The sequence below is a fragment of the Tachysurus vachellii genome, chromosome 14 (assembly GCF_030014155.1).
Source record: "Tachysurus vachellii isolate PV-2020 chromosome 14, HZAU_Pvac_v1, whole genome shotgun sequence".
Taxonomy (NCBI): domain Eukaryota; kingdom Metazoa; phylum Chordata; class Actinopteri; order Siluriformes; family Bagridae; genus Tachysurus; species Tachysurus vachellii.
Genome location: NC_083473.1, coordinates 10,501,091 through 10,528,841, shown reverse-complemented (window position 1 = coordinate 10,528,841; position 27,751 = coordinate 10,501,091). Strand labels below are relative to the sequence as shown.

Genomic DNA, 27,751 nt, shown 5'->3' with positions numbered 1-27,751 from the left:
TCAACAGCCTGAGACCATGTTGTAGCGGACGCTGACCGAATCCAGATGCTTTCAGCTCAGCCATAGTTTTCAGGGTCTGCACACTGGGTCTAAATACAACAAACATTGGATATATTTATTAAAAACTGAAATGTAAGGAAAAAAAACCCATTTTTTTCTGTATTGACAGAAACATTCCATTCCATATTATATTATATGCCACGTTCAATTTTCTATAAAATATTGAGTATTAATTTTTGTGTTTGCATTTAATTTTTTTTTCTATTTGTCAGTATTGCATTACAGCATTCCACAAAGAATAGATGGATGAATGAATATATGGATGGGTTGATTGATTGATCATTTCATTCATTCATTCATTCGTTTGTTAGTTTGTTATTTGTGCACTGAACTGCATTAACTGGATGGCAGGTCATACAAATACATTCATTCATTTTACTAATTTTCCTTAATTATTTATCCAGAGCATAACAGTTCACTAACAATAAGAAGTAGAAATGTATGTAATGTATGACTGCAACACAAGGGGTCTTGCTCAACCATCGTCATGTTGCGTGCACCGCTGCAAAGAACAAATGAGCCATCTCAGTATTTCTGTCTGTGCTGTACCCTGTTATCATACTTCAGAACTATCATTATATGTCCAGTTTTAATATATTCATTATTTATAGTACGGTAAATTGGTGAGTAGCATGTGAGCTACCTAGCTTAGCATTAGCTTTTGTCGGCTTCTGAATGTACTCTAATATAACAGCTTCCAAGTTTTAGCAGTATAACCGTAAAACTATTTTATTCAAATGTATTGTTTTATTAGTAATCTCACCTGTGTTCTTTGTAACTTTGCATTTGTATTATTATTTCAACAGCCGGGTAAGCAAGTCAGTGTTTTCTGGGTTTTCGCTGTGTGCAGCATACGGAAGTTTACGTACTCACGACACTAAACACTCACTCACTCATTTTCTACCGCTTATCCGAACTACCTCGGGTCATGTGGAGCCTGTGCCTATCTCAGGCGTCATCGGGCATCAAGGCAGGATGACACTAAACACGAGCCATCAATTTATTTTATAAGATAATTACATTTTTATAATTAATAAATATAAAACAAACCAGTTTTTCACCCAACTGAAGTTATTTCTTAGTCAAGATTTATCTGTTTTTTTTCAAACAGCTTGACCAATCTATATTATTACAGAACTATTTATTACTAATATCCGTTGTCACTATAAATGAGTACTGGGGCAGTGATATATAATTATGTTGGCTTTGTAGAAGCCAACATTCTGTTTTAATATTTACGCTTAGACAAAAATTTATCAAGAGTAACTCCTCCTAGGGCTTTCGAGCCGGCCAGCTCCTTTAGGGTGATACTCTGAACAAAGTTTTAAATTGGTGTACCGACTGGCCTTTCGGTTGTCCCGCAGCCCTGCCCCCAATATATGCAAAATCGAAAAACCTTTTACAACGTGGGCATGTGACATATCAAAACACTCAGAACAATGAGGGGAACTTCCTTGTCTCCACTTGCCTCTAAATGTTTTGGCACCCTAGCTTTCTGTCCTCTTGCCTCCAAACGTAACACTGATCCTTATGTCCACTCGCCTTCAAAAAACACCGGCCTTTGCGAATACTTGCTGTCAAAGCCAACATCAAAGTTTGTTGTGACAAACTTTACAAATCTAGTTAAGTACTAAAATTTGTACTTACCATTGTGTAGAGCTGTAGAACACTTCCACTGAACAGGAAGTAGCTGGATGTCTGAGCTGTGTCCATCTCAGTTATCGTAGCAAGTCCAGCAAAAATCCTAAAAAGTGATGAATGCATTGAAGGTAGTTTATCAAACAAACATTAAAAAAATTCCATTTAAAAAAATAGTCTCTTCTAAGCGATAAGAAAGAACTATCTGTGTCAGATCCTCAAAAAGTGAATGTGAAAAACTGTCTTTCTCAAAGACAGAGACAACCACAGCATTATAGCAATAAGTACAGGTATAAATAAAAAGTAAACTTATCAAAAACGTTGGGTTACTTAACGTAATCCCCGGTTCTTTGATAACAGAGTGAGGTGTTTCACTATGGGAATCGCTTTGGGCGTGACCAACTACGGAAGCTCTTATGACACCACGTCTGTCTTTGACAGACAGGTCGACCTGCGACCAGACTCCGCCTTGCCTATATCAGCCAGGTCGACCCCTGTCTTCGTCATTAACGAGATTTCTTCCCGTCCAAGTGCAAGGAGGGAAGTGCTGGTGAAACACCTCACTCTGTTATCAAAGAACCGGGGATTACGTTAAGTAACCCAACGTTCTTTTTCTAACTTCGGGTACAGCAGTACCGGCCCCCAGCACCGCATGTGCTAAGGACGGTCCCGAAACGTCCAGCCTATAGAATCGTACAAACGTATGCGGCGTTGCCCAACTCGCCGCCGAGCAAATGTCCAGAACGGAAACTCCCCTGAGTAAAGCCCACGATGTGGCCATACCCCTAGTGGAGTGGGCTCTCAAGCCCGCAGGGGGCTGAAGACCTCTGCAACCATACGCCACAGATATCGCCTCCACAATCCAGTGGGACAGCCGCTGCCGAGATAACAAGCAAGCAAGACGGGCTAACCGACAAAGCATGTAAATCACTCACACGCTTGGCTGTCACCAAAGCCAGGAGCAGTGCCGTCTTAAGAGAGAGATACTTAAGACTCACTGCCTCTATCGGCTCAAAAGGATGTTGGGACAGGGCTTCTAAGACGATGGGCAGATCCCATAAAGGAACCATCTGCCTAGACACCGGCCGTATGCGGCGCGCCCCCTTCATAAAACGACTTATTAAAGGGTGCTGGCCTGCCGACCTGTCACCAAAACCTACATGGCAGGCTGAAATAGCCGCCAGGTACACCTTAATGGTGGAGAAAGCCTTCCTTTTATCAAGCAGATCGTGGTGGAAGCATAATATATCCCTAACAGAGCACTGAAAAGGGATAATCACTCTCCGCCCACACCATTCTTCAAAAACATGCCATTTATTGCTATAAAGAGCGCGGGTAGAAGAGGCCCTCGCACCCTGAATAGTCTGTATAACTGACGAGGGCAAGCCATCCGGATTCAGATTCCACCTCTCACGGGCCAGGCCCAGAGGGCTAACATGTCCGGATGAGGATGGTTAAACTTCCCCCCCGCCTGAGACAGGAGGTCCCTCCGTGGGGGGAGGGGCCACGGCTGCCCCGACAATAGCTGGACAATCTCCGCCACCCAATGTCGGGATGGCCAGCGCGGGGCTACCAGAATCAATGACAGACACCGCTCCCTCACTCTGGCTAAAGTGGGGGAGATTAAGCTCAGAGGGGGAAATGCATACAGAAGCACGTCCGGCCATCGATGGGCCAAAGCATCCACACCCAACGGTGCATTTGCGTCCACCAGGGAGAAATACAGAGGGCAATGAGCGTTTTCTCGCGAGGCGAAGAGATCGACAGCAGCCTGACCGTACCTCTGCCATATCTGGCTGACCTCCTGAGGATGGAGTTTCCACTCTCCGTAAAGGGGATTTCCCCTGGACAGTAAATCCGCCCCTCTGTTCAAGATCCCCGGAACGTGAGTCGCCCGGAGGGACAGAAGCCGTGTGTCGCTCCACACGATCAGCTTCGTCGCCAACCGATGCAGCTGAAGGGAGCGTGTGCCCCCCTGACGGTTGATGTAAGCAACCACCGTGGTGTTGTCCGTTTTCACTAAAACATGCCGACCTCTGAGGAAACTCAGAAAATGTTTCAGTGCCAGCCACACCGCCAACAGCTCCAAATAGTTTATATGTTCGTGCACCAACTGTGGTGGCCACGCGCCGTTCACAGTCCTGCCCATTAGGGTTGCACCCCAACCCTTCAATGACGCGTCCGTTGTCAAATTTATTCTCGATGACACCGCCCCTAAGGGAATCCCCGATCTGAACGTCACAGGGCCTTTCCAGTGTCTGAGCGCTTCGACGCACGCATGAGTGACTCTCACCGGTCGGCTGAGATGCCGGCGAGAGCACAGACGCAAGCGCGCGATCCAGCGCTGAAAATCCCTCATTTTGAGTAGCCCCAAACGCACTACCGCGATCACCGAAGCCATCAGCCCCAGCATTCGTAAGCACAGCCTGTACGGGACTACTCGTCCCCTCTGAAAACGAGCGAGACATTGTGTGAAAGACGCTATTCTCTCTTCCGTCAACGTGACTCGATACGAAAGGGAGTCCAAGCCGAGCCCTAAATACTCCGTATGTTGAGAGGGCACCAGCCGGCTCTTCATCATGTTTATCCTGAAACCCAGGTCTCTGAGGTGATACAGGACAATCTCTGCGTCTCTTATGGCTCGCTCCCTTGACGACGAGCATATCAGATAATCGTCTATGTAAGACAATATCCTTATGCCCTTGTCCCTCAACGGGAACAGGGCTGCCTCCACACACTTGGTAAAAACCCTCGGAGCTAATGATAGCCCGAACGGTATAGTTTGAAATTCGTATGCTGTGCCCCGGTATGCAAACCTGAGGAATTTCCTGTGAGAGGGATAAATATCTATGTGGAAGTACGCGTCCGCCAGATCTATCGTAACAAACCAATCGCTTGGACGAATCGATCGACACAGCACCTTGTGTGTCAGCATTTTGAATGAATACTTTCTGAGGTGCTTGTTCAATACACGTAGATCCAAAATGGGACGGAGGGCTGAACCGCCTTTCTTTGGAACTACGAAATAACGGGAATAGAAGCCCTGACAGCTTTCCTCCCCGTGTACCACTCTGATTGCCTGCTTGTGCAGGAGGGTTTCGATTTCGGCCGTCAACACACGAGCCGATTCTCCCTCGGCCACCGACATGATCAGCCCGTTGAAACGAGGCGGTTTCATGGCAAATTGGAGCCTGTATCCCCGTGAAACTGTTGCTAAAACCCACGGATGAGCCACGCATGCGCGCCAGCTGGCTATGCGGGTCGAGAGAAGGCCCCCGTACACTTCCGCCCCGCCATCGTCGCGCAGTGATGACGTCATCACACGCGCCGTGCGGGCCCCCGCTGATGGGGAAGCGAGCACTGCCCCCAGCGGAGGGACTGGGGGAGCGCATTCCATGCCTTTGCATTTTTCGGGATTTTTTAGACATATCGCCCTCGGCTGTTTGCCTGGCTGCGACAGTGCAACATTTATTTTCATGTGTCTCGAACCCGGGGAGCATATCGCCCTCAGCCCGTGGCTTGGCTGCGATAATGCATGCTTTATTATGAATTCCCCTGTGTGTGTGAGTGCTTGGTGACACCGCACATGGCTCTGACCTCCCTCTCTTCGTTGAACTGGAGGAGAGCGAACATAATGAGCCCCTAACAAACTCAGAACAGAAGGGCTGAACTCCCGCCTTCTTCTCTTCGCCGGCGGAGAGAGAAGGACCGGGGAAAACCTGTGCGTCAGGTCGCACGCTTTTTCTTCCTTTCCTCGGGGTGGGGCGGACGGTTCCTAGCCGCCGCGGCCGCAAAAGAATGCTTACCCCAAGGTCCGGAGCCATCTGGACGCGGTCGCTGACCGACCTGTCCGCTGTGAGCTGGTCTCACAGCTCTCGCGGCCATCGGCCTCCCTCTCGATGCTGTGGCTGCTGCGAAGCCCTGCCGCATCGGCTGAGGGGGTGGTTGCGCCGCCTGCTTGCGCGGCAAACAGAGGTGAAAAGCCTCATCCTCCTGTTTTCTGAGGGTGCTGGTTTCTCTCATTTTCTCGAGAGCGGGCCCGAATAAGCCCTTAGTCGGGTCGTAAGGGGCATCCATCACCTCCGCTTTCTGAGCGTCGCCCAGGCCTGACAGGTTTAACCACAGCGCTCTCTCACCTGACACGGCCAGGCCCATTACGTGGCCACAGCCCTGAACCGCGCCGCGTGAGGAGCGCAAAATCAGGTCGTTCACCACACAGATCTCGTCCCAGAGCGCCGGGTTCGGTACACCCGAGTCCAACTGGCGCCCCATCTCCTCCAAAATCTCCGCTTGATATGCTGACAGCAAAGTCACAGCATTCAGCGAACATACGGACTGCCCCGCGTATTTGTACATCCTCTGAAAGGTCGCGGCGGTCAAGCGGTCCGTCTTACTTGGCAGTGAAAACTGCGATGAGGAGGAAACAGATTGCCGATTCGGATGGAGGTGGAACGCCACCGAAGGCTCCACCGCTGGGGGTCCGGCCAACCCCAGCTCCTCCATCCCCTGAATCTCCAACATCGAGTGTCCCTTGGTGGGGAGCTTACTCTTAAAGGGGCTAGACCAATACCGAGACATCTCCGTCATGCACGCAGGCACGGCAGGCAAGAGCTGTCTCGCTGCCGAGTGGGTCGGCGGCAGCCTTTTCCCATCGTAAAGGTCTCTCACGGCACCTTTGGCAGCTTTGGCGGCTGGCCAGGCTAGGCCCAACTTCGCCGCGGCTCGTTTGCACACTTCGTGCAGGCTGCTGTCAGCCGGGGGAGCCGAATCGGTCGTGCTAGGTGGTCTAGACTGTTGGACTGGGAAGGGGGAATTGTCCTCCTCCTCTTCGTCGTCCATACCCAGATCGAGGAGGTCAGAGTTAGCATCGCCATCTGCGTCCTCGTCCCCCAGTTCATCATCCACCTGCATGAGCAGGCCATCGAACCGCGGAGGCATGTCCGGGGACTCTGCTTCCATCATGTCCGCCCAGCTCTTGCTAGCTCGCGGCAGATGGGCCATATCTGTCGAGGCAGCTTCAGACAGGCAAGGGTCCTGCTGGTTAGCCAACGACACTTTCAGCCTCCTTTCCAGGATTTTCACCGGCAATGACGCACAGTGAGCGCATGTCTGCGGGTCCGCTAGCGACGTCTGAGCGTGCTTCGGGCCCATACACACTATGCACATAGGATGAGGGTCCCTGCCCGAGATGGTAGCTCCACATGATGATGGACAAGGGCGGGATACAGCCTCCTTAGTCTTCGACTCATGCCCTTTGGCGGGGGTAATTGCCGTCGACATAGCGTAGTCTAAAGACTCGTCACAACACGTTAGCCTGTTAGACTGTGGATTAAACCTCCGGTAGGTCCGCCTTGACGCGTAGACCGAAGCAAATTAGATGCTATCTACCGCTGTAACTAAACACGCAGCAGGAGGTAAGAATAGCTCGCCACGACGCGGACGCTACTCCAAGTGTAGGGTTGTCACTCACCACAATCCCTCTACTGATGTCGCGTTCGGTGACGGAGTCCAATAACGGTCCGTCTATTGAACAGTTAAGCAAGATCAGCAAGTCGGGATGCGCTGAGAGAGCTTGCTGCAGTCTCCCACGGGAAGAAAGCGCGAATGACGAAGACAGGGGTCGACCTGGCTGATATAGGCAAGGCGGAGTCTGGTCGCAGGTCGACCTGTCTGTCAAAGACAGACGTGGTGTCATAAGAGCTTCCGTAGTTGGTCACGCCCAAAGCGATTCCCATAGTGAAACACTGAGCGAAGTTAGAAAAAGAACTCCAACAGAGTCATAAACAAGTCCATCTGTACTGTCAAACTTCATGACACTGAGTAAAAGTAGAAAATGCAGAAGGGATCTAATGGGCGTTGGATTAAATTAAGCCTGGTCTGATTCTGAGACACCAATGAAGAGAAATTTAGATATACTGTATCTGTGCTTTCATTTAGAATCAAAATTTTCACACTTCACACATTGGCTTCTGCTTTGTTCACAATAGAGGTAGAGTCTAATCAACCGATCAGTGTCACATTTATTATGTTGGCTTTGTAGAAGCCAACATTCTGTTTTCCTATTTAAGCTTAGACAAAAATTTATCAAGAGTAACTCCTCCTAGGGCTTTCGAGCCACATGCACCAAACTGGATATGTTGTAGACCTGAAGTCTGAAGGTCTGAAGTTTGTTGCTATTACTTTTCTAAGCGATCCGAGTACCGGTACTTCCGATACCAGGTCTCAAATTGGCCTTTTTTTCCCATAGACTCCCATTATAAAATTTGGAGGTTTATAACTCATCAAGCTTTTGAACTATCTACACCAAACTCGGCCAGCTCCTTTAGGGTGATACTCTGAACAAAGTTTTAAATTGGTGTACCGATTGGCCTTTCGGTTGTACCACTTAAAAAGTGAAATATCACTTGAAAATCAATAATTAGCACAACATGGACATGTGACATATCAAAACACTCAGCCCAATGTGTGGAACTTCCTCAAGAGTATTCGGATGACGTCACATGCTCATCTCCACTTACCTCCAAATGTTTTGGCACCCTAGCTTTCTGTCCACTCGCCTACAAAAAGCACCGGCCTTTGCAAACACTTGCATCGTCAAAGCCAACATCAAAGTTTGTCACGACAAACTTTACAAATCTAGTTTTATTTCATTCTTCCAGCACTTAAAAAGTCGCCTTTGGTCTGAGATGAAATAGGCATTAAACTTATTGGTCATTATGCTTAGTTATATTTATAGAGGAAAAGGGAGTAGATAAGGGGGTATCTGGGATTTAATTATTCTCTTAGGCTATTAGGCTATTTTGACATACATCAGAATTTGGCATTTCATAATTTTATGGAAATAAATAGAGGCTTTAATAACTTAACACAGGAAATGTATGGCACTTTGTGTTTTTGTGGTTCTTGGTTTCTTTTTGTTAAGTTCATGCTGTTTATTTGTTACATACACAACTAATAAGGCCCCATGTCCTTGTTCAGTTTGCTAGCTTGTAGGGTTGCCAGGTGTTTTCGAAGCAACTCTGATAAACTATAAAATTCTAAAAACATGATAAAACTAAATAAAAGCAGAAACACTGCAAAGCTTTCAGTTTCATCCTGCTGAAAAACAGACTTTGAGTCTTGGATTGTGTTTAGAGCTGTGTGTAGTTAGCACACTGGAGATTGTGGTTGAGAGTCTGAGTAATCTGACTGTTAATGTGATGTAGTTTACATTTAGGGAACATGTATCGAGCAAGTGCTGGGTGCTCGCTGAGGATTCTGAGAAATGGTTGATGTCAGAAGAGGAAGATGGTCTGATTTGGGGTATTAAAGATTTACAGTAAAGGGAGTTGTTTTAAATGGCAGTTGAGTCAGATAGTTTAATCCATGTAGTGTGCTTTCACCAGTTGTAGACATGAACCATTACAGATTTCACATATTAGTTCTTACTGCAAGGGACCATAAACAGAACAAGTAAATGTTCACAGAAAAGCAAAAGTTTTCTAAAGAAGAAGAAACTGTTATAACCAGCTCTGTGCGCACCTGAGTGGATCTACCTAACTTACTGACTCCAGCTAATCTACCATGCTAGCAACAGATTTACAGTGGAAATGCTGTACATTTAATAGTAAGCTGTAATCTATTATTTAACAATATATTGATGTAAATGTTTTAGAACTAACATTATTTAGATTGATAAAGGTAATAAAACCAAAGTCAAAAATGTCAAGGCCCTTAACCCACACTGCTCCAGGGGCCATGTATCATGGCTGCCTCTGTGAGCTGAACCCAACCTCCAAAGTTGGGATATGTTATTGTATATTCTATATCCAGTACTGTGCAAAAGTTTCAGGCAGGTGTGAACTTGCTGTAATGCTGTAAACAAAGAATGCTTTCAAAAATGGAAGTGTTAAACATTTATTTTCATAATTGAACAAAAAAAAACACCCTTTGCCTTCAAAACAGCAGCAATTCTTCTAGGTATTTGCACACTTGCACACAGTTTTTGAAGGAACTCGGCTGGTAGGTTGTTCCAAACATCTTGGAGAACTAACCACAGATCTTCTGTGGATGTAGGCTTTCTCACATCCTTCTGTCTCTTCATGTAATCCCAGACACACTCAATGATGTTGAGATCAGGGCTCAGGGTTTGGGGTCGTTGTCCTGCTGCAGAATAAATTTGGGGCCAATCATACGCCTCCCTGATGGTATTGCATGATGGATAAGTATCTGCTTGTATTTCTCAGCATTGAGAACACCATTAATCCTGACCAAATCTCCAACTCTGCAGAAATGCAGCCCCAAATGTTCAAGGAACCTCCACCATGCTTCACTGTTGCCTGCAGACACTCATTATTGTATCGCTCTCCAGCCCTTCGACGAACAAACTGCCTTCTGTTACAGCCAAATATTTAAAACTTTGACTCATCAGTCCAGAGCACCTGCTGCCATTTTTCTGCACCCCAGTTCCTATGTTTTCGTTCATACTTTAGTCGCCTGGCCTTGTTCCCACGTTGGAGGTATGACTTTTTGGCTGCAAGTCTTCTGGCCAGACTTCTCCGGACAGGAGATGGGTGTACCTGGGTCCCACTGGTTTCTGCCAGTTCTGAGCTGATGGCACTGCTGGACATCTTCCGATTTCGAAGGCTAATAAGCTTGATGTGTCTTTCATCTTTTCCTTGGCCGACCACTGCGTCTACAATCCTCAATGTTGCCCGTTTCTTTGTGCTTCTTCAAAAGAGCTTGAACAGCACATCTTGAAACCCCAGTCTGCTTTGCAATCTTTGTCTGGGAGAGACCTTGTTGATGCAGTATAACTACCTTGTGTCTTGTTGCTGTGCTCAATCTTGCCATGACATGAAACTGTCTTTCACAACCTCACCTTGGTAGCAGAGTTTGGCTGTTCCTTGTCCAGTTTTATGCCTCCTAGACAGCTGTTTCTGTTTCGGTTCATGACTGGGTTTCAACCTACGTGTGACCATGATGATCATTAGCACCTGTTTGGTATAATTGGTTGATCATTCACCTGACTATAATCCTACAAAATCCCTGATTTTTAGCAAGTGTACCTATAAGAATTGATGCTGGTTTGAAGGCAAAAGTTAGTAACACCAAATATTGATTTGATTTAGATTTTTCTTTTGTTTGCTCACTTTGTATTTTGTAAATTGACAGAAATAAACACTCATTATTGATATTTTTGAAAGCATTCTTTGTTTACAGCATTTTTTCACACCTGCCTGAAACTTTTGCACAGTACAGTATAAGTCAGATAGTTTATACTATGTAGTGTGCTACCACCACCCTGTTCTGTAGAAATGAACAATTAGAGATTTCACATATTAGTTCTTAGTGCAAGGAATCATAAACTAAAAGAAATAAATGTATAATAGATAAGCATGTTTTATACATGTATGTAATTTATTATAGAAACAAGTGAAATATTGGAAGTAAAGCAGAAGAAAATGTTATTACCAACTTTATGCGCACCAGAGTGGATCTACTTTCCTTACTGACTCCAGCTAATTTACCATGCAATGTAAATAATGTCATTTCTACAACATTGTATAATAGTGCAACCAAGAGCTCCTGAGGAACTAATAGGTCAGCACAAACTCTGAGTTCACCAGAGACATAACACTAATTCCTTCCTGCCTAACAGTGAAACATGTAAATAGGAAGCTTTACTGTCATGTCTATGTTCAGAGTCTTTGATGGGGCTCCTGCTGACACCGTAAATCTTGAGCGAGTGATGAAGCAGGTCCATAGTGGTGATGTGAGGTGGCTCATGATATCTTCACTGATGAAGCTGCCTCCTGCTGACAAGCTGTATAAAAGCAGTAAACGTCTACTCAACATCAAACCTTGTAACATTTGCCGTTTAGGCGCTTCGGTGCTAATTACAAATAGCAATTTAAATAACAACAACTCAAAAAATATGAATTCACTTAAATAACATATGAATCACTCACCAGAGAACTGTGAGCTCGAGCTGTTGATACTGCGCATGCGTGAATCACTGAACCGATACAGCGAATCATCAGTACAGACCGATGAGCTGTTGTTACTGCACGTGCTTAAATCACTGAATCGATACAGCGAATCATCGGTACAGAACTGAGAACTGTTTCTTTCGGACACGTCTGAGAACCGATGAACTGTTGATACTGCGCGTGCTTGAATCACTGAACTGATACAGCGAATCATCAGTACATTGAACTGAACTGTTTCTTTCGGACGCGTCCGACATACTGAGAACCGATGAGCTGTTGTTACTGCGCATTCTTAAATCACTGAACTGATACAGCAACAAATGTAAATGGTTATGATTTAATGTATTATGAACGTATGAGTGTTTAACTCAGTTGTATTAGTTTTTGAAACAACTGATGGAACAAAAGAAACATTTCAAAATTATGCTTTTTTTTTGTAAGTTTTTGTAAGTTGATGAAGATCAGTTTATTAACTTTATATCTTTAAGACACGTAAAACACCCACGTTTGAATGTAAAATGTAAGAAACGTATTCAACTAAAGTTATGATTACAAAGAACTTCTCAAATGTGTTAAATTGATTGTATTAATATCTGCCGTCAGCGACGGGATGAAGGAATTTACGTCATTACGTCATTGTGAATTACGTCAGGACGTAAAAGAACTGGTGAACTGGATTATTGAACTGGTTCATTAAAACGAACTGTCCGAAAGAACCGATTCGCAGAAAAGAACCGAACGTCCCATCACTAATTTGAAATACAAGCTTGTTCAGACTGAAAATCCTGGTGCTTTAAAATGTCTGTGCCATTCTTTATTAGCACTCATAGTTACACCTGAAGACTTGCAACTAATGCTAGTTATTATTAATATATTCATTATATGGAAAATGGCAGCTTAATTCAGACAGCTCAGTACACATTTCTTTTTATAGACAATCCAACAATTCATATGTAAGGCTTATGATTAATTGAAAATATAGAGATTTTTTTTCCTGAAATTTTAATTCATAAATCACATTAGGCTTTGAATTATTGAGATTTCATTTGAACCATTTCAGTTCTGAAGCATAAACCAGACATAAATCAGACCAAACACATGGTCTGGAATGGCATTCAGAAGTGTCTTATTTATTAATAACATATTGTGTTTGTATCTCATGAATCTGAAATCCTCTGCCTCTCTGTTTTAGATCACAGGCCCTAATTCAACAGCCAACAGCATCATGGCTTCGTTTCAGCAGCCCAGACCCGTCACGGTTCCTCGGCAGGGTGAGTCCTCGTTAAAACAACACACTTCTCAGACTGCTAACTGAGCTGTGAATTAAAGAGCTATGTGTTTCTCCCTCTCAGATGCAGAGATCCTCACACCACCCAAGCTGCGCCAGGCTGTCACATGGAAACTCTCGATCTTGGAATAGTTCTCGTTTCTAAGCCGTTTGCATATGTTTTACAGCGTATCATTAAATAATTACATATCCTGAAAGCATTATGACTACTTCATAAGTCAGATTTGTGTGCAATACATATGAAAAGATTTTTGCATTATTCATTAAGCAGTGAAATCATTTATTGTTCTACAGCAGCTCAGAGTTGTTTTTATTAAAATGAAAGACACTTTAGAGTAACTAGAGAGAATTTCTCATGATCCAGAGGAAAGTAAGATAAGGACAGATGTAATGTGATTGGGGTTATGCCTTAGAATGGAAACAACTTCAAGCTGTTAAGTTGTAAGGTTTGTTACTGTGGCTAGAGGTCTGAATCTTGACTGGCCTTTTCCTTTCTGCTTCATTAACTCCCTGAGTTCAGCGAGCTTTAGAAAATGCTAATTCTCTAAGCCTCAGCGCCGGTTCTGGAGATCCACTGTCCTTCAGTTTTCTCTTTGCGCCTCATCAGATAATTTAGCTTGCTGTAGGCAGGGAAACTACTTATTCACTCGATCAGCATAAAAGCACTTCTTTCTTCAAGAAATCACAGCCCAGTGCTGGTTAATTGTACATCAGCCCCTGGCTGAGTTAAAGGTTAATGAAAATGTGTAGAGTTGTACATCTGGTATAAAGAAATGTATGAGGAAAGTGAATTGTGAACAAATTGTTTAATTGGAGTTGAAAATTATTCATGTAAAAATTAATTAAGAAGAATGCGGTGTTATCTACTATTACACAACAATCAACTCAGAAGGAGAAACTTCTGAAAGGATTTGTTCTGTTCAACAGGACATGCATATGAAAACTTGCACAATGTAATCAAACTTGGGAGGAAAAACAGAAGAATATATACAAAAAAAAAAAAAGGTATCGAAAGCAGAGTCTATATCCGAGTAAACTATTGGTCCAGTCTGGTGCTTAAGGTTTCCACAGCTTGAGCAGGCCATCTTCACTGTATGTGGCGATCATGTTCTGATGAGGGTGGTGGGAGATACCGATCACATCCTTCTCATGGACCTGACACAAAGACCCAAGGTGATTATTTAGGTTAAAGATTTCTGTTTCTCTCAGACAGTGCAACACCATCATGAGTAAAGAAAAAAATGATACGAATTCCTAAACCATTGACGTGCACATGATATGGACAATAAATGTAGACTTACAGTCAGGGTTCTCTCCAGTTTGCCAGTCACTGTGCTGAAGCAGTAAAGCACAAAGTCCTCTCCCACGCAGTAGATCCACTCTCCTCTGGGGGAAAGTGTACAACATACGAAATCTCCCCCTTCTCGCTTACCAGAGCTGAAGCTCCTCACAATCTGCAGTGCATAAGCATTTAGAGAAGTTAAGACTTACCTTGCTCAGCAAAAAAAAAATAGCAGTACATTCCTAAGAAATTTAAATGCACCACATGGCTTGGCAATATGTTGGTAAAATACAAGTACACATTTATACACATGATATAAAATACAATTTACTTTAATTAAAACGAATAGATTTCAATAGACGAAGTAGTAGGTGAGTGTGTCAGTGTGGGGGTGACTGAGCATCAAGAATCATTAGCTGTATCTGTAATCATGTACCGTGACAGTATTACTACAGTGCTGCCTTTTTATTCAGTACCTACAGCTGAACCACTGAAACAGTACTGATCAGTATGTGTGTGTAGTATGAACTAAATCCACCATATTTGGCATGGTCATGTGACCTACAACAGCAGGTTAACTGCAAAAGAAAATTAACAAAATTGTTTCATATTTCAACATGTTTTATTTGAACAATTTACCTGGTCAACGTTTAACATTTAATTAAGATGACTAGCATTGGACATCTTAAGCGTTTACACGTGATTCAGCATGCTACAATTCTTCTATTTTTGATTCTAAAAAGCTTGTGTGTCAGTCTTGTTGCATTATGGGATAACAGGGCACTGGCAGAACCTGTGGCGCACTCAGCAAATCATCTGGTTATTTCTCAGTTAATATTTTATGAATACTGAGATTCTGGACATAATACTGCTTTGGTCTACTGCTCAGTAGCATAGTGTAGATATCTGGATGCAGCTATAGAGTACGAGTGTGTAATGAGGGATGGGGTGTAGCCTGTTTACATGTTCTCTATTTTTTATAGGCTGCTGAAACCCCAATAAGAGACAGTCCTTTATTTGGGTTTTCATTATCAATTAAAATAAACAAAACAGTGGTGCTGTGAATTGCTCCCAGAAGGAACTGAAATAAAGGATGGTTACAGCTCAGCTCTCCCCGTCCCCTATCCCCTGTGCCCTTACTCCCAAACCCATATGCGAATAATATCGGTGTGCTAATGTCTGTGATGGAAACCTGACAGGAAGTGGCCTTCTAATAATGGAATACACCTTACCTGCCCCTGCATGTTCATAATGACCACAGTGTTGGACCGATTGCACACCACAAAATGCTCTGGGTTCTTAGGAAGCAGGCTGACGTTGTTCACAGTGATGTCTGTTCCGGCTGAGGTGCCAAGAGACTTGAATGTGCTTGTGCACTCTGTGGTCTTCACATTCCAGACCTGACCAAGCGAAAAGAATAAGAAATGTTCCATATTAGACTTAACGCAAGTGTTCAAGGGCCTTGTTCGCATCGAGTTCGGTGACTGAGAACAAGTTAATCACAGAGTCACACATGCAGAGATTTGAGAGAATACACGTACTTTCACAGTTCCGTCAGAAGAGGCGCTGACAACGTGGTGGCCGTCCGGAGTGAACGTGGCTTCGTTGACAAATGAGGAATGGCCTCGGAACTCCTTCAGACACTTCCCTGACTTTAGACCATGAACTCTGTGCATACACAAAAACACCTTCCCTCAACAAAGCTTACATTTTATTCAAAAATATTTATTTGTTGCTATTTGCACTTCTGGTCAGAGGCTAACTGCATTACATTGTCTCTGTTCATAGTTGCTGCACAATGACAAAGCTGAACGGGATCATTCAAATATTTTAATGCATTTAAATCTGAAAATTCCACAACTCTCTTACTCCATCAGCCTCTTACCTGATGGTCTGGTCGAACGAGGCTGAGAGGAGCTGACTGCTGTCCTTACAGAAGCTCAGACACGTCACACCCTTACTGTGAGCACGTTCGTACCGCCGTAAACACTGTCCACTCTGGATCTTCCAGACCTATGTACACACACACGGCAAAACCCAAATGTGGTGAAGAGAGCTATCAATCTGCTCTATGTTGCCTGTTAGATATTTGGCACTGGGACTTCTTCAGTGTCTCTCCAAAAATGATCATGAGAACACGTGCACAGAATGTGAAATTGGTCACACTGACCTTTATTTTGCCATCCTGTGCTCCTGTAGCCAGCATCTCTGTGTCTCTGCTGAAACACATGCACAGCACGGCGTCGTCCATCATCATGAAGTTGTCTTGTGCCTGATACTTCAGATCCTTTAACACAAGTTATATCGGTGTTAATAAACCATCAAACAATGCAAGAATACAAGCAGCTAGAACAAATCTGTGTGGAACTGAAGCATGAGAGAACTGTGTGTGTGTGTGTGTGTGTGTGAGAGTGAGTGTGTACCTTTCTGATCTTGCCTGTTGTAAAATTCCACACCTCGATGAAGCCGTCAACAGAGCCAGTAACCAGATACTGACCATCAGGGGAGAAGCGGGCACACTCCACGTGGGACTTCTGTCCAAACTACAAAAAAAAAAAAAGAATTGAACAATCCCAGCAATTACTCAGTAAAAACTGACGACCATTATGTTTTTTTTTTTGTTTTTTTGAATGAACATCTGTGCAAGGAGTTGTTTACAGTGAGTTTACTGCACAGTACCTTGATGTGCCTGCTCAGCTGAGTAGGGAATCTCTCCTCCTCTACATCCTTGACTGCAGCTTTGCCTCTGAACAAATCGATGGTCATACCAGGAGGCAGGAGTCCCTGATGCTGCTGCCACTTCAGAGACTGAGTGAGAGATGAGGAACATTATTAAAGTCAGTCATACTTTCAGGGCTAAAGGAGAAGCTTTTCATATTCAAAGACAAACTAGCACAGGTAAAGCTTAACGTCAGTACTCATTAATGATGCACACGTACATGCAAGTTAAGACACATTACTAGCTTGATTACTCAGTTAAGCTAATCCAGCATGTGCATGTGTTCATTTCTGAGGATGTGCACAAATGATGAAAGGGTATCACACTAAGCTATCTTACATGTACACAGTGAAAAGCATGTAGAATTGAGCCTTTAGACCAGATCATCACAACATCTCCAATACAACCTGATATGCACAAAGTACAAAGGCTCCACCTGGGTTAAGCTATAACAAGATTATTATTAACACTAATCAAACATTATTATTGTAACGCATTTTCATCATTCGGGTCAGTTTTCAGCTCTGTGCGTTATGTGATGAGAACCCAGTGGTCTTTACTCCTCAGTTCCTCCAGGAGTCTTTCTGTGATTATTGTGGCCAAAAATGCTTTTTGCAGCAGCGATTTATTAAAATTGCAATGTAATTTGGAGTTTTTGGGATTTGTTTGTAAGATTTACATGAATTTTCAAAAATGCAAGCATCTGATTCTTCCTTTAAACTCCTAGCAGTGAAGATTCACGTAATTACTGTTTATAATAGTTATAATCATGTTCGATGCACATGAATTAAAGAGGGCTTTGGCTGAATGTGTGTTGTGATGTCTTGGCCCAAATCTGTGGAAAATCTGCGACATTACAATCTCTTCAGGGACTGACGACTGCTAATGTGGTTGTCTGAGTATAACCTCAAACGCTCTTCATTATACGGAGGTATTCGTTAACTAATTCTTTTAGAAGTTGATAGGATTTAAAAGCAATTAAATTAAATTGAATTTTTCAGAACTAGTGTTTGGTAACAAATAACAAAATACCTGTTGGGTTACACTTGTGTTCTTAAATACAAAGAAATTTCAGTTGTAGCCTATATGAAGCATCAGTAAGGCGATGGGTGTGGTTTGTTTCTCACCTGTCCGAGCAAGGCCATGAGACGAGATGGAGGCACCACACTGACCTCCCCCGCCAGAGCCTGAGCGATGGCTGCACGCCGCTTCTCCTTACTGCTGCCATCAGGATACGCCTGCAAATACACACATTTTATATACTGTCATGTCTGAATGAAAGCAGTCTGACACCAACAATTTATCCATCTGTACTGTGACTAAACTCTGAAGTGCTGTATAGGAGAAGATGATGTTCATGTTTTCACTACAGAGCATGAATGCTTCTTCTTATCAGTGTCAGAACCCACCTCTCTGGGGTCGAAGTAGGAGCGAGCAAGCAGGTTCTCCAGGTGAATGTAGCGCTCAGGCTGAGTCTGTTTCAGCATGATCATGGGGTCGGTCTGTCTCAGCAAAGACCTGGCAGCTCCAAGCTCTCTCAGCTCAATCAGCTCCAGCACAACCTGCCACAGCACCAAGTTAGTGTACCAGCAAAGCAATTTATCCAGCTAGATACAAGGTTATTGAAAACAGAAGCTCAAATTGATATTAACAAATCTCACCTGTTCATAGAGATCGATCAGTGTCTTGTCTGGGAGTTTGAGAGACTGGATTGCCTGTAGCACTGTGTCCCAGTGACCGCTGTTGATATCAGCCACAAAACTTTCGATACTGTCTACAGTGTTAAGGGACACAGTGGTTTCTTCCTGCAGCGTCGCCAGAGTGCGGTGAAGGTTATTTTCCTTTAAGTACTGCATGATCAGACGAATCACGCTGCAGGAAGAAAAAAATCAATCACAAACTTAAAATAACACTTCAGAGACACTGATGATGTGCTTCATCAACACGCTTGCCATTAATGAAAATAATTATATAAAAAAAAATCCAGAGTTTGTAACCAGTGTTCAACCAAATACGACTAATACTAAAATCTAACAGATGTGCAGATGTTTGTAGTAACAGTTCTTAATAGTGGCGTACATTCTGTTTTTGCATCATTCATTTAATCTCAACAATCTGTACATGTTCAAAATACACCACAATCTAGATATACTGGTATACTGATTACAGGTATAATCTAGGTCAAATTCATAAATAAAAAAAATATACAACAAAGCTAATGGGTGATCCAAGATTTCTTACTTTTCTATAACACAACAGAAATTTAGCAACAATTCAAAATTTAAATAAAAAACAAACAAACAAACAAAAAACAAAGTGCAAAGTCTCCAGTCATGCTTAGTGACTTACATCAAAATAAGTCTTATATATGAAGTCTCTGATTGACTTATTACTAATACTAGAAGATATTTATTAGAGAGATGGCAATGATGGCAAATAAAACCTGCAGCTGAAGCTACTGTCAGAGCCTCTGTTTGATTAAAAAACACTAACAAACATGAACACAGGTCACAACACACAATGTTACAGAGTAAGTATTTAATACAATATTTTTTATTTACAGACCTAATGGATATGACAAAGGTTTATCCAGCATTTGTTTACAGACAATCCTGATGTGCAGAAATCAATATTTCTTTCATTTAAATCTGTAAATTAACTGGAGAGACCAGAAAGATCCCAAATAAAAAACAAGTACGAACATAAGAAGGTAAAACACTTAGCTGCTACAACAGCTACTGAAGCTAACAAGCTAACACTGTTAGCCAGCTCGCTAACCACCAAACCATAACTGCATCCAGTCCTGAACGGTCATTAATGCAATTTTTAAATTGAGCTCAAATTACATAATAAAATCTACAAAATATATACAAAACACGGTTCTACACTCCTTTATACACGTATCACACAACAAGCCGTTCATTATTAGCCATGCTAGTAAATTAGCTATGCTAGCTAGCTATGCTAACGCCACACAGCTAACATAGCACACTCATGTTTTACCGGCTCCTGGAGCGCGCTTTATCTTTCTTTTAATTTCGTGTTTAGAGCCGACAACCCCGTCAAAATGGAAAACTCACACATTTGTTTACTTACTCTGCTGATTCGATTTCAATAGACATTGTTTATACTGAGAATCTGCAGGGCACGACACGCAATCAACACCGGAAACACAAAGCTTCTTCCTCTCCGGGGTTGAGCTTCCGCTTGCAAACACCATTTACCGCCGGCTAGTGTTAACCCCAAACCGTTACACCAACTAATACAGACATCAATCATACAAACTGGCCTCGTGTTCATGTCTTTTATGCATCAGTCTTATAGACAGAACCTTAATTAACAGCCTGAAAAGACTTTGACATGCCAGTGAAGATGCCTACAGAGAGGAGGACAAAGCCCTGTATAAGCAGGCCACGAACCTACTGACCAAAATAGCCAAAAGAAGCTACTCTGAAAAGCAGGTTTTCAGCTAACAATCCTGCATCAGTGTGAAAAGGCCTGCAAGACATCACAAACTACAGATCACACACACACATACACACACACACAAACTTTATGTACATAACTTATCAGTCATTTATTCTGTGTTCATATGTAATACTCGTACTGTCTGTATTATATCTCATCATCTGTATTGTCTTGTCTTGTATAGTATAGAGTTATTTATGTCTGTACTTTTGAGAGTCACAATCAGCTGGAACCAAATTCCTTGGCCAATAAACCTGATTCTGAGTCTAATTCTAATTTATATGAAAACAAAAGAGGAGGCTATCCCGGGGTACTCAGGGTACACACCCTGGATGGGGTGCCAAACCGTCGCATGGCACAATTGCACACACTCCACGGACAATTTAGAGTTGCCAATTAGCGTACAATTCACGTCTTTGGACTGAGGAAGAAACCAGAATAAGTGGAGTAAAACCCCAGAATCAAAAGAAAAACATGCCAACTTTGTGAAAACAAGGCAGAGACAGGAATTTAACCATTTACCCTGGAGGTGCAAGTCAGACATGCTAAGCAGTAAGCCCAAAATTAATCCTGAAACTGACAATGATTTGACCATAATTTTTTCTAATCTGAATGAAATGGTCTCTGTTTGTCCCAAATTGAGTAACATGTCACAGCGAGGTGGTGGTTCAGAAGGCTCACATTGCCAGGACACCCATTCCGGCTACTCTAAAAAGTGTGAATGGGTCTGAGAATTAGAACACCCAATGTTCCTGATATCATTTCAGGGTTTCCTGAAGATTAACAAATAACTAAATAATAAAGTGCTTGATCTGGCAGTTCTCAAAATTGTCATTGGGGACAGAAACACTTTTACAATCATCAAGAAATGCAGGTTCTATCAATATGCAAAAACAACTATATCATAACATCTTTACCGGGTAAACCAGTATTTGATGACATGATTACTTCTTGCCTGTCAGATGCTCAAGTCAGATTCCGAGTTTCAGAGAGTTTCAAAGTTTAACTTTTTTTCACGTCTTATAAGAATGCAATAAAAGAATGATGCAGTAACTTTTTTATTTTTTATTTTTATTTGATCCAAATCCAAAATCTAGTTTCCCAAAGAGCTTTTAACAGTCAGGATAAAAACAGTTCAACCCAGTGAACATTTTTGCAACTAAGGACTAATGTGACTTGTGCACAATTATTTAGATCAAATGGCATGACTCCCAAAAGCTGAAATGAAACTACGATACTGAGCTCAACATAGCGGATAGTAAACCTGATCAGATTTTAATTCTACAAAATATTATCTGAACTGTTTGTGTTTCTCTGCCAGTATAAATTTATTTATTGGATTTATGTTACACCGAGGGCAAAATCACACATTTTAATAACCACCTGAAAAACAAGAAGGCCAAAACCAGTTAATCTCCAATTTGTTATATTATATGAAAATGGAGGTTAATTCATGGTGAAGAGAGATGGGGTGGAAGGGTTGCACCTGTTATATGAGTGCTCACTGCTAGAGGACTCACTGTCCTCTAAACCCAGCCAACACTCAGCCTCTGATGATTATACACACTTGAAAATCCGTCAATGGCTGTACTACCAGTATTGCCTGCCTGTCTAAGAGCTCCAGTTGGCTATTATACAATCATCTCCATTTTGGCGGAGTCGTTTCTTTAGTCTGTTGCTGTCTGAGACTCACTGCACTTCGCTGATTTGTCCAGGAGAGGACGATCTGTCAGGAGACAGAAAACCTCAGATTTTACTTGCAAAAAGAGGACAGGGTATGTCCCAATTCTACTCATACATCTGCCCTACATAGATTGGCAAATTATTGGTGTATGTTTTAATTTATTTTGGTTTGGGAGGTTATCTTGGGACTTCTTTCAGGTTTAATTTATTCCTCATACTGCAGCAAGGATCTTTTTATTCTGATTATAGAAGCCAGTGCGGCTTCCAAATAGGAAGTGATTAAATGAACTGAATCAGAAGTTAAACCTTTTTAAAAATCTGGTTACATCCAAACTGCTAATATACACATGGAAAATGTTACTGCCAATTTATAAAGCCACAATATGAAATAAGTTCTCACTTTGATTGTGAACACCATCAACATCAGCGTCTGTCTCATCACCTGAGTAAAAATTGTATTTAAACAAGAGCCTCCTCTTATTTTCTTCAAGTTCTTGAACATCACTGTCTCTTTTCTCCTCTGATCTTTGTTCACAATAACTCATTGAGGAAATTTTACTGACTAATTCGATTACATTTGTACTGTTGACTAAATATCTACTTATCTGGCAATTTTAATGTTTTAAAATGTTGTACTTTGTCATCTGTACAGAATGTGTAAGCCCTGATTGTGACAGCTGGTATCTCAGCACAAACTGAACTGATCTGATTAGGCTTATGCTCATTTTACTATGGAACATAACTATCTAAAACTCTTGATCCGCTCATGAGAAAAGGAACTAGCTAATTGTTAGGGCAGATCTTTAAATCTGTATATAGATTTAAATCCAAAGATTTCCCATGCTGGTTGTTAAATTGCCTCCTTACACTAGTCATTTGGAAGATGCCCTCATGCAGAGCAACTAACATTTACCTCATTTATTCAACTATTCAACTGAGCAGCTAAGGGGTTAAGGGGTTTGCTCAAGGGCCAAGCAGTGACAGCTTTATAGTGGTGGGATTTGAACTTACATCCTTCAGATCAACATTCCAATGGCTTCATTACTGAGCTAGCACCTCCCCACTCACAACATGAACATTAAAGACAGAGCTTCTCTCTCTCTCTCTCTCTCTCTCTCTCTCTCTCTCTCTCTCTCTCTCTCTCTATATATATATATATATATATATATATATATATATATATATATATATATATATATATACAAATACTTAGAGAAATGCATGTAAATATTTCTACGATTATATTAAAATATAATTTGAAATGTAAACTTTGCATTAAATTAAAAAAGAATGTCGAAGAGAAATGGATTTCATTAATGGTCTCAGACTTTTGGGCCATTCTCTGGAGTGGGAAAACTGGTAAATACCCAGGATGTGATTTCACAAATCCACTTCAGGCCAAAATTTTTGCACACACAGTCACTTCTAGAAGCTATTAAGTGTAGTTAATCTACTTACTGCTATGTTTTTTTGGAGGAACATGGAGAAAGATGGACCAGTTTTGCAGGAGGAAACCGTAAAGGAAAAACATGCACAGAAATGTCACACAAAAGCACAAGCTCAGGATTAAACTGGAAACCCGAGAGCTGTGAATTAGCAACCCTTTCCATTTTACCACCCAAACATAGAAATGTAAAAGTACAGTATATTACTGCCATGAAATGTGACCATTTTAATAACAATCTAATTTTGTTTTTTTTTTCTCTTTTGGCTGTTTTCCAGAATACAGTCACCTTCCGCCATGTTTGTATCCATACATAGAATTTTGAAAATAGCACAGTGTCAGTAGGGTATAACATACAATTTCTCAAGGATAGTGTATCTTTTCAAGCTCCTGAACAAATGATGTTGGAGTGCAGTGTAATTTGAAATCAAGAAGAATGTTGTATCACAAATGAGAAGTCATCTGAACAGGTCCTACTTAAAGCTTTAGTCCTGTCTGCCATGTTAGCCTTCAAAACAACACATAGTTAGCTGGAAGAGGTGGTGTTGCTAGCAAGAACTCGCTGACAGATCTTTATGTAATTTGTGTGTTTTATATTTGTATTTATATATTTATATAATTCCTTTTTCGTGTCACTGAAAACTAGGTTTTCTGACATGTCAAAAAGACAAGCTTTAGAACGCCTCTTTGTTTGGATGCCAAACTCTATTAACACATCAAAGGACAGAGAAGTGATTCATGATGCATGCCAGCTGCGTCTCAAATCTTTACGAGACCGAGCAGGAAAATGGAATTGCACGTGGAAGTCAATGCTGTAATAAATACAAAGACTAAGAGCTGTAAATATAACCCCAGTCTGACCTTAGTGAGGTTCATATGGGAGATAGAGAGCAAAACTGACAGTTTTATTACAGTTTCATCAAAGTGCTGGTGTCCAGGAAATTTTTTTTAACCCAAGGTAAAGCTTTCAAGACCTCTGAATTTCAGCATTTATTCACCGGATTTATATGAAACCACAAAGCACTGATGCAAGGTGTCATCATAGCATAGGTTATTCTTTTTGATTAAGAATTTGTAAAATATCAATGCTTGATGCTTATTCTCCAAACCAGCAATGCCAGTGCATCATAGAATATTGTTTTCTTTGTAGATACTGACACAGGACACTTAAGAATGAGACAACGTTTCAAGTAAAGAATAAAATATGATGGGACATGCTGTTATACGAATTTAATCAAGAAGATGGTGAAGACAGCTTTAGCTGAATGTAGAAAATCTGTAGAAAATTTGTGCTAATATCACAATATCCGAATATCACGAGTTTGTTTGATTTTGGGATCATTTCTGCGCAGATCACGAAATCCTGGAAGGACTGATAACATGTCACTTTACAGAAAAAAATGTCACAATTTCAAAATATATGTGTTTTTCCCTATTTTTTTAAATAACATGTTTAGTTATCATGTCTGTTTATTATTAGGATTCTGTTACACGTAGCATCCACCATGTAAGCTTATTAATATCCCCAGCTAATTATTAAAATAATATTACCTTACATTATATTTTATATATAAATAACTGTAAATTCACAAAGCCACTATGATTGTGTAGTAACAAATACAGTATTTATTTTATTGTGCCTGCTGGGTATGTGCTTCATTAAGACGCTTTATTTCCATTTATCCTGATAATTGATCTACTCTCCTAGTACAATGACTACAGACATTACATCTTCAGCATCCATCAGTACAGCAGATCCTCTCTGTCATGCTGCCTCTGTCTCTCTCTCTGTCTCTCTCTCTCTCTCTCTCTCTCTCTCTCTCTCTCTCACACACACACACACACACACACACACACACACACACAAACGCACACACACAGAGTGGCAAGTCAACTGGAGCACTTTGATTACATTACACAGCAAGAGTAATAGAAAAAGGGGGAAAAAAAGGGTCGCATAAACAAGTCCGCTCTCGACGTTCAGCTAACTCAAAGAGCTGACTTGTTTGTGAACAACACATAACTAGACCCTCCTAGAACGTACACAACATTCCCCATAGACCATCTTTGATGATTTTTCCCTCATGTTAAATTCACTTTGTGACTGCAGCAGAATGCTAATATTCCACAGCGCTCTCTTAAACAGAAAAAAATATAAAGAATAGAATTGATATTCTAAACTACCAATGGAAATAATAGTGCATTTGCTGTGTGTTCAAAAGGCTTTCATAAACACATGATGTCGGTTTAAATTAAAACATTCAGGTCAAATGACATATATTTAACTACACTCTGGTTAGTTTAGTGTTGTTTATTTCTAAAGTATCAAAGTGTATTTTTTTCTTGACAGGTTTTAGCCAACTTTTAGTTGGGCATATAGAGAAATAAGAATTTGTCAGTTTTATTGGTATTATGGCAGCTCAGGGAAGCAGACAGGCCTCATAACAGCCTTTCACTTGGCCAGTTTATTGGTTTGATTATGCATATGAGGCAGACTTTCCTCTCTCACAAAGAGCCTATTGATTCCCTGCAACTTCCTCACGGCCAAAACAGAGATCTCATACCCAAATCCATGGCGCGTTAGTCCCATTTGAGACGGCCACCTGCTTCCAAGGGTAAACACAGCACAAAGACCAATCAGCATTCACAAACACAGTCGATGCAACATCATTTCACTGATCTGGGATCTGGGGCTATGGGTTCAGATGACAAGTATAAATTAGTTCTTCATTGGTCTATAAGGTGATATTTCAACGTTCTGTTGTGTTAAAATGTTATGTAAACTACCCTGTAACTATCACTAAAACATTCAGATTGTAGTAGAAGTAGGGTAAAGTTGTGTGAGTCATACACACTCAAGCAGGATCCAAAACTCACATGGAAACATGAAAAGTTATGAGTGTGATTATGGTTTAATGGGATATAATAAGATTCAGTTTGAATACGATGATGAATGCCATCATTGCACCTGCAAGTATACAGACTGAGAAAGATATCCACCACTAGAAGGCACTAGTTCTTTGGTCTGACAATGTGATTAGATTTTGTAATGAATTGTTTCAATAAAAATGCATTGGAATTATATTGTCAAACACAATACGAATCCATTAACGATGTCTCTTCACAGCTCTGAACTGTCAGAAAAAACAATACTAAATGGCACCTTTTTGTATCTCTTTGGTGTTACATCTTTTGTACATTTAATATGTCACTTTCACCTGGAAATGTGAATTCTAGTGTACCTTTAAAAATGATTTAAGGTGCATAAATGGGCTTTGGCTAGCTTTGTGGTTTAGTGGTTTGGTTAGCATGTTTGCCTCGCACCTCCAGGGTGCCAGCCTCCACTCTGCATGCTTGGAGTTTGCATGTTCTTCCAGTGCTTTTGAGTTTCATCTGGGTATACTCTGTACTGTCCCCAGTCCAAAGATATGAGCTGAAGGCAACTGATATCTCTAAATTGTATATAGTAAGAGAATGAGTGTGTGTCCTTCTTATGCCTTATGCCCTGAGTCCCCTGCCTTATGCCCTGAGGCCCCTAGGATAGACTCCATGTTTCCCGCAACCCTGTTTAGGTATAAAAACTACAGAAAATGGATGGATAGAAATTGACCGTAATTATTGTTTCAATAGATTTAACGGTACACTATCCTTGAAGGTACCACTACATCTAACACAAATGGTACAGTTTAGCATCTTTTATTTCTGAGAGTGTCATTAGCAGTGGTTGGTGCTGTGTGCTGATCTGGGATCAGCTCCATTTTCTCTCCATAGCACACTTTTCTTTCTCTCACCCAACATGTTCAAACCGATTCTCTCTCATTAACCGATGTTTCTGTTTTTCTATTCTTTTCTTTTTCTGTTCTCTCTCTTTCTGTTTCTGGATAGCTGCTCAACAGAGAGAGCGAGCAGAAATGTCAGCCTGCCTCCACCACCTCTGCTATTGTGCAGCACTGAAAATATGGAAACTTTTGAGTACACTGAGTGACATTTATGGCCATTGGGAACGTGTCTAGCTGTCCATGATGACTGAAGGAACAGTGAAAATTCAGCCAGAAAAGGTCACAGGGCTGCACTGAGAAATCAGTTGGTTTCTCTGAACCAGATAAATACCACAGGATTTATCCATTTCCACTTCTAGCCTTGGGGAAAAATTATGAATGTGTGATATTAATTTGGATTGCTTTTAAAAGATTTACAA

At 41.7% G+C, this 27,751-nt stretch overlaps 2 protein-coding genes across 2 annotated transcripts in view; one reads left to right on the top strand and one right to left on the bottom strand.

Annotated features, from left to right (window-relative positions):
- The window catches only part of elp1 (elongator acetyltransferase complex subunit 1), a 35,080-nt gene extending 21,862 nt beyond the window's left edge, over positions 1 to 13,218 (top strand). Inside the window, exons 36-37 of the mRNA XM_060886139.1 lie at positions 12,862 to 12,940; positions 13,022 to 13,218. Coding sequence (XP_060742122.1) covers positions 12,862 to 12,940; positions 13,022 to 13,089 — 147 coding nt within the window. The 3' untranslated portion in view covers positions 13,090 to 13,218. The remainder of the gene's footprint in view (positions 1 to 12,861; positions 12,941 to 13,021) is intronic.
- Positions 13,219 to 13,748: 530 nt separating this feature from the next.
- Positions 13,749 to 20,194, bottom strand: smu1a (SMU1 DNA replication regulator and spliceosomal factor a). Its single transcript, XM_060886142.1, has 12 exons — positions 20,055 to 20,194; positions 18,620 to 18,830; positions 18,368 to 18,520; positions 18,086 to 18,196; positions 16,919 to 17,047; positions 16,663 to 16,782; positions 16,410 to 16,526; positions 16,125 to 16,252; positions 15,781 to 15,907; positions 15,472 to 15,639; positions 14,259 to 14,411; positions 13,749 to 14,112 (listed from the first exon to the last, which is right to left on the bottom strand). The coding sequence occupies exons 1-12, from the start codon at positions 20,078 to 20,080 to the stop codon at positions 14,014 to 14,016; spliced, it is 1,542 nt and encodes a 513-aa protein (XP_060742125.1). The 5' UTR covers positions 20,081 to 20,194; the 3' UTR covers positions 13,749 to 14,013.
- Positions 20,195 to 27,751: the final 7,557 nt, after the last annotated feature.

Bases quoted from the DNA above. Each gene is read 5' to 3' on its own strand.
- smu1a (XM_060886142.1), bottom strand. From the start codon at position 20,080: ATGTCTATTGAAATCGAATCAGCAGA. The intron at 16,783-16,918 runs GTACTGTGCAGT...TTTTTTTTGTAG, and splicing joins AGCTGAGCAGGCACATCAAG to TTTGGACAGAAGTCCCACGT. The intron at 14,412-15,471 runs GTAAGGTGTATT...TATGCACTGCAG, and splicing joins TTATGAACATGCAGGGGCAG to ATTGTGAGGAGCTTCAGCTC.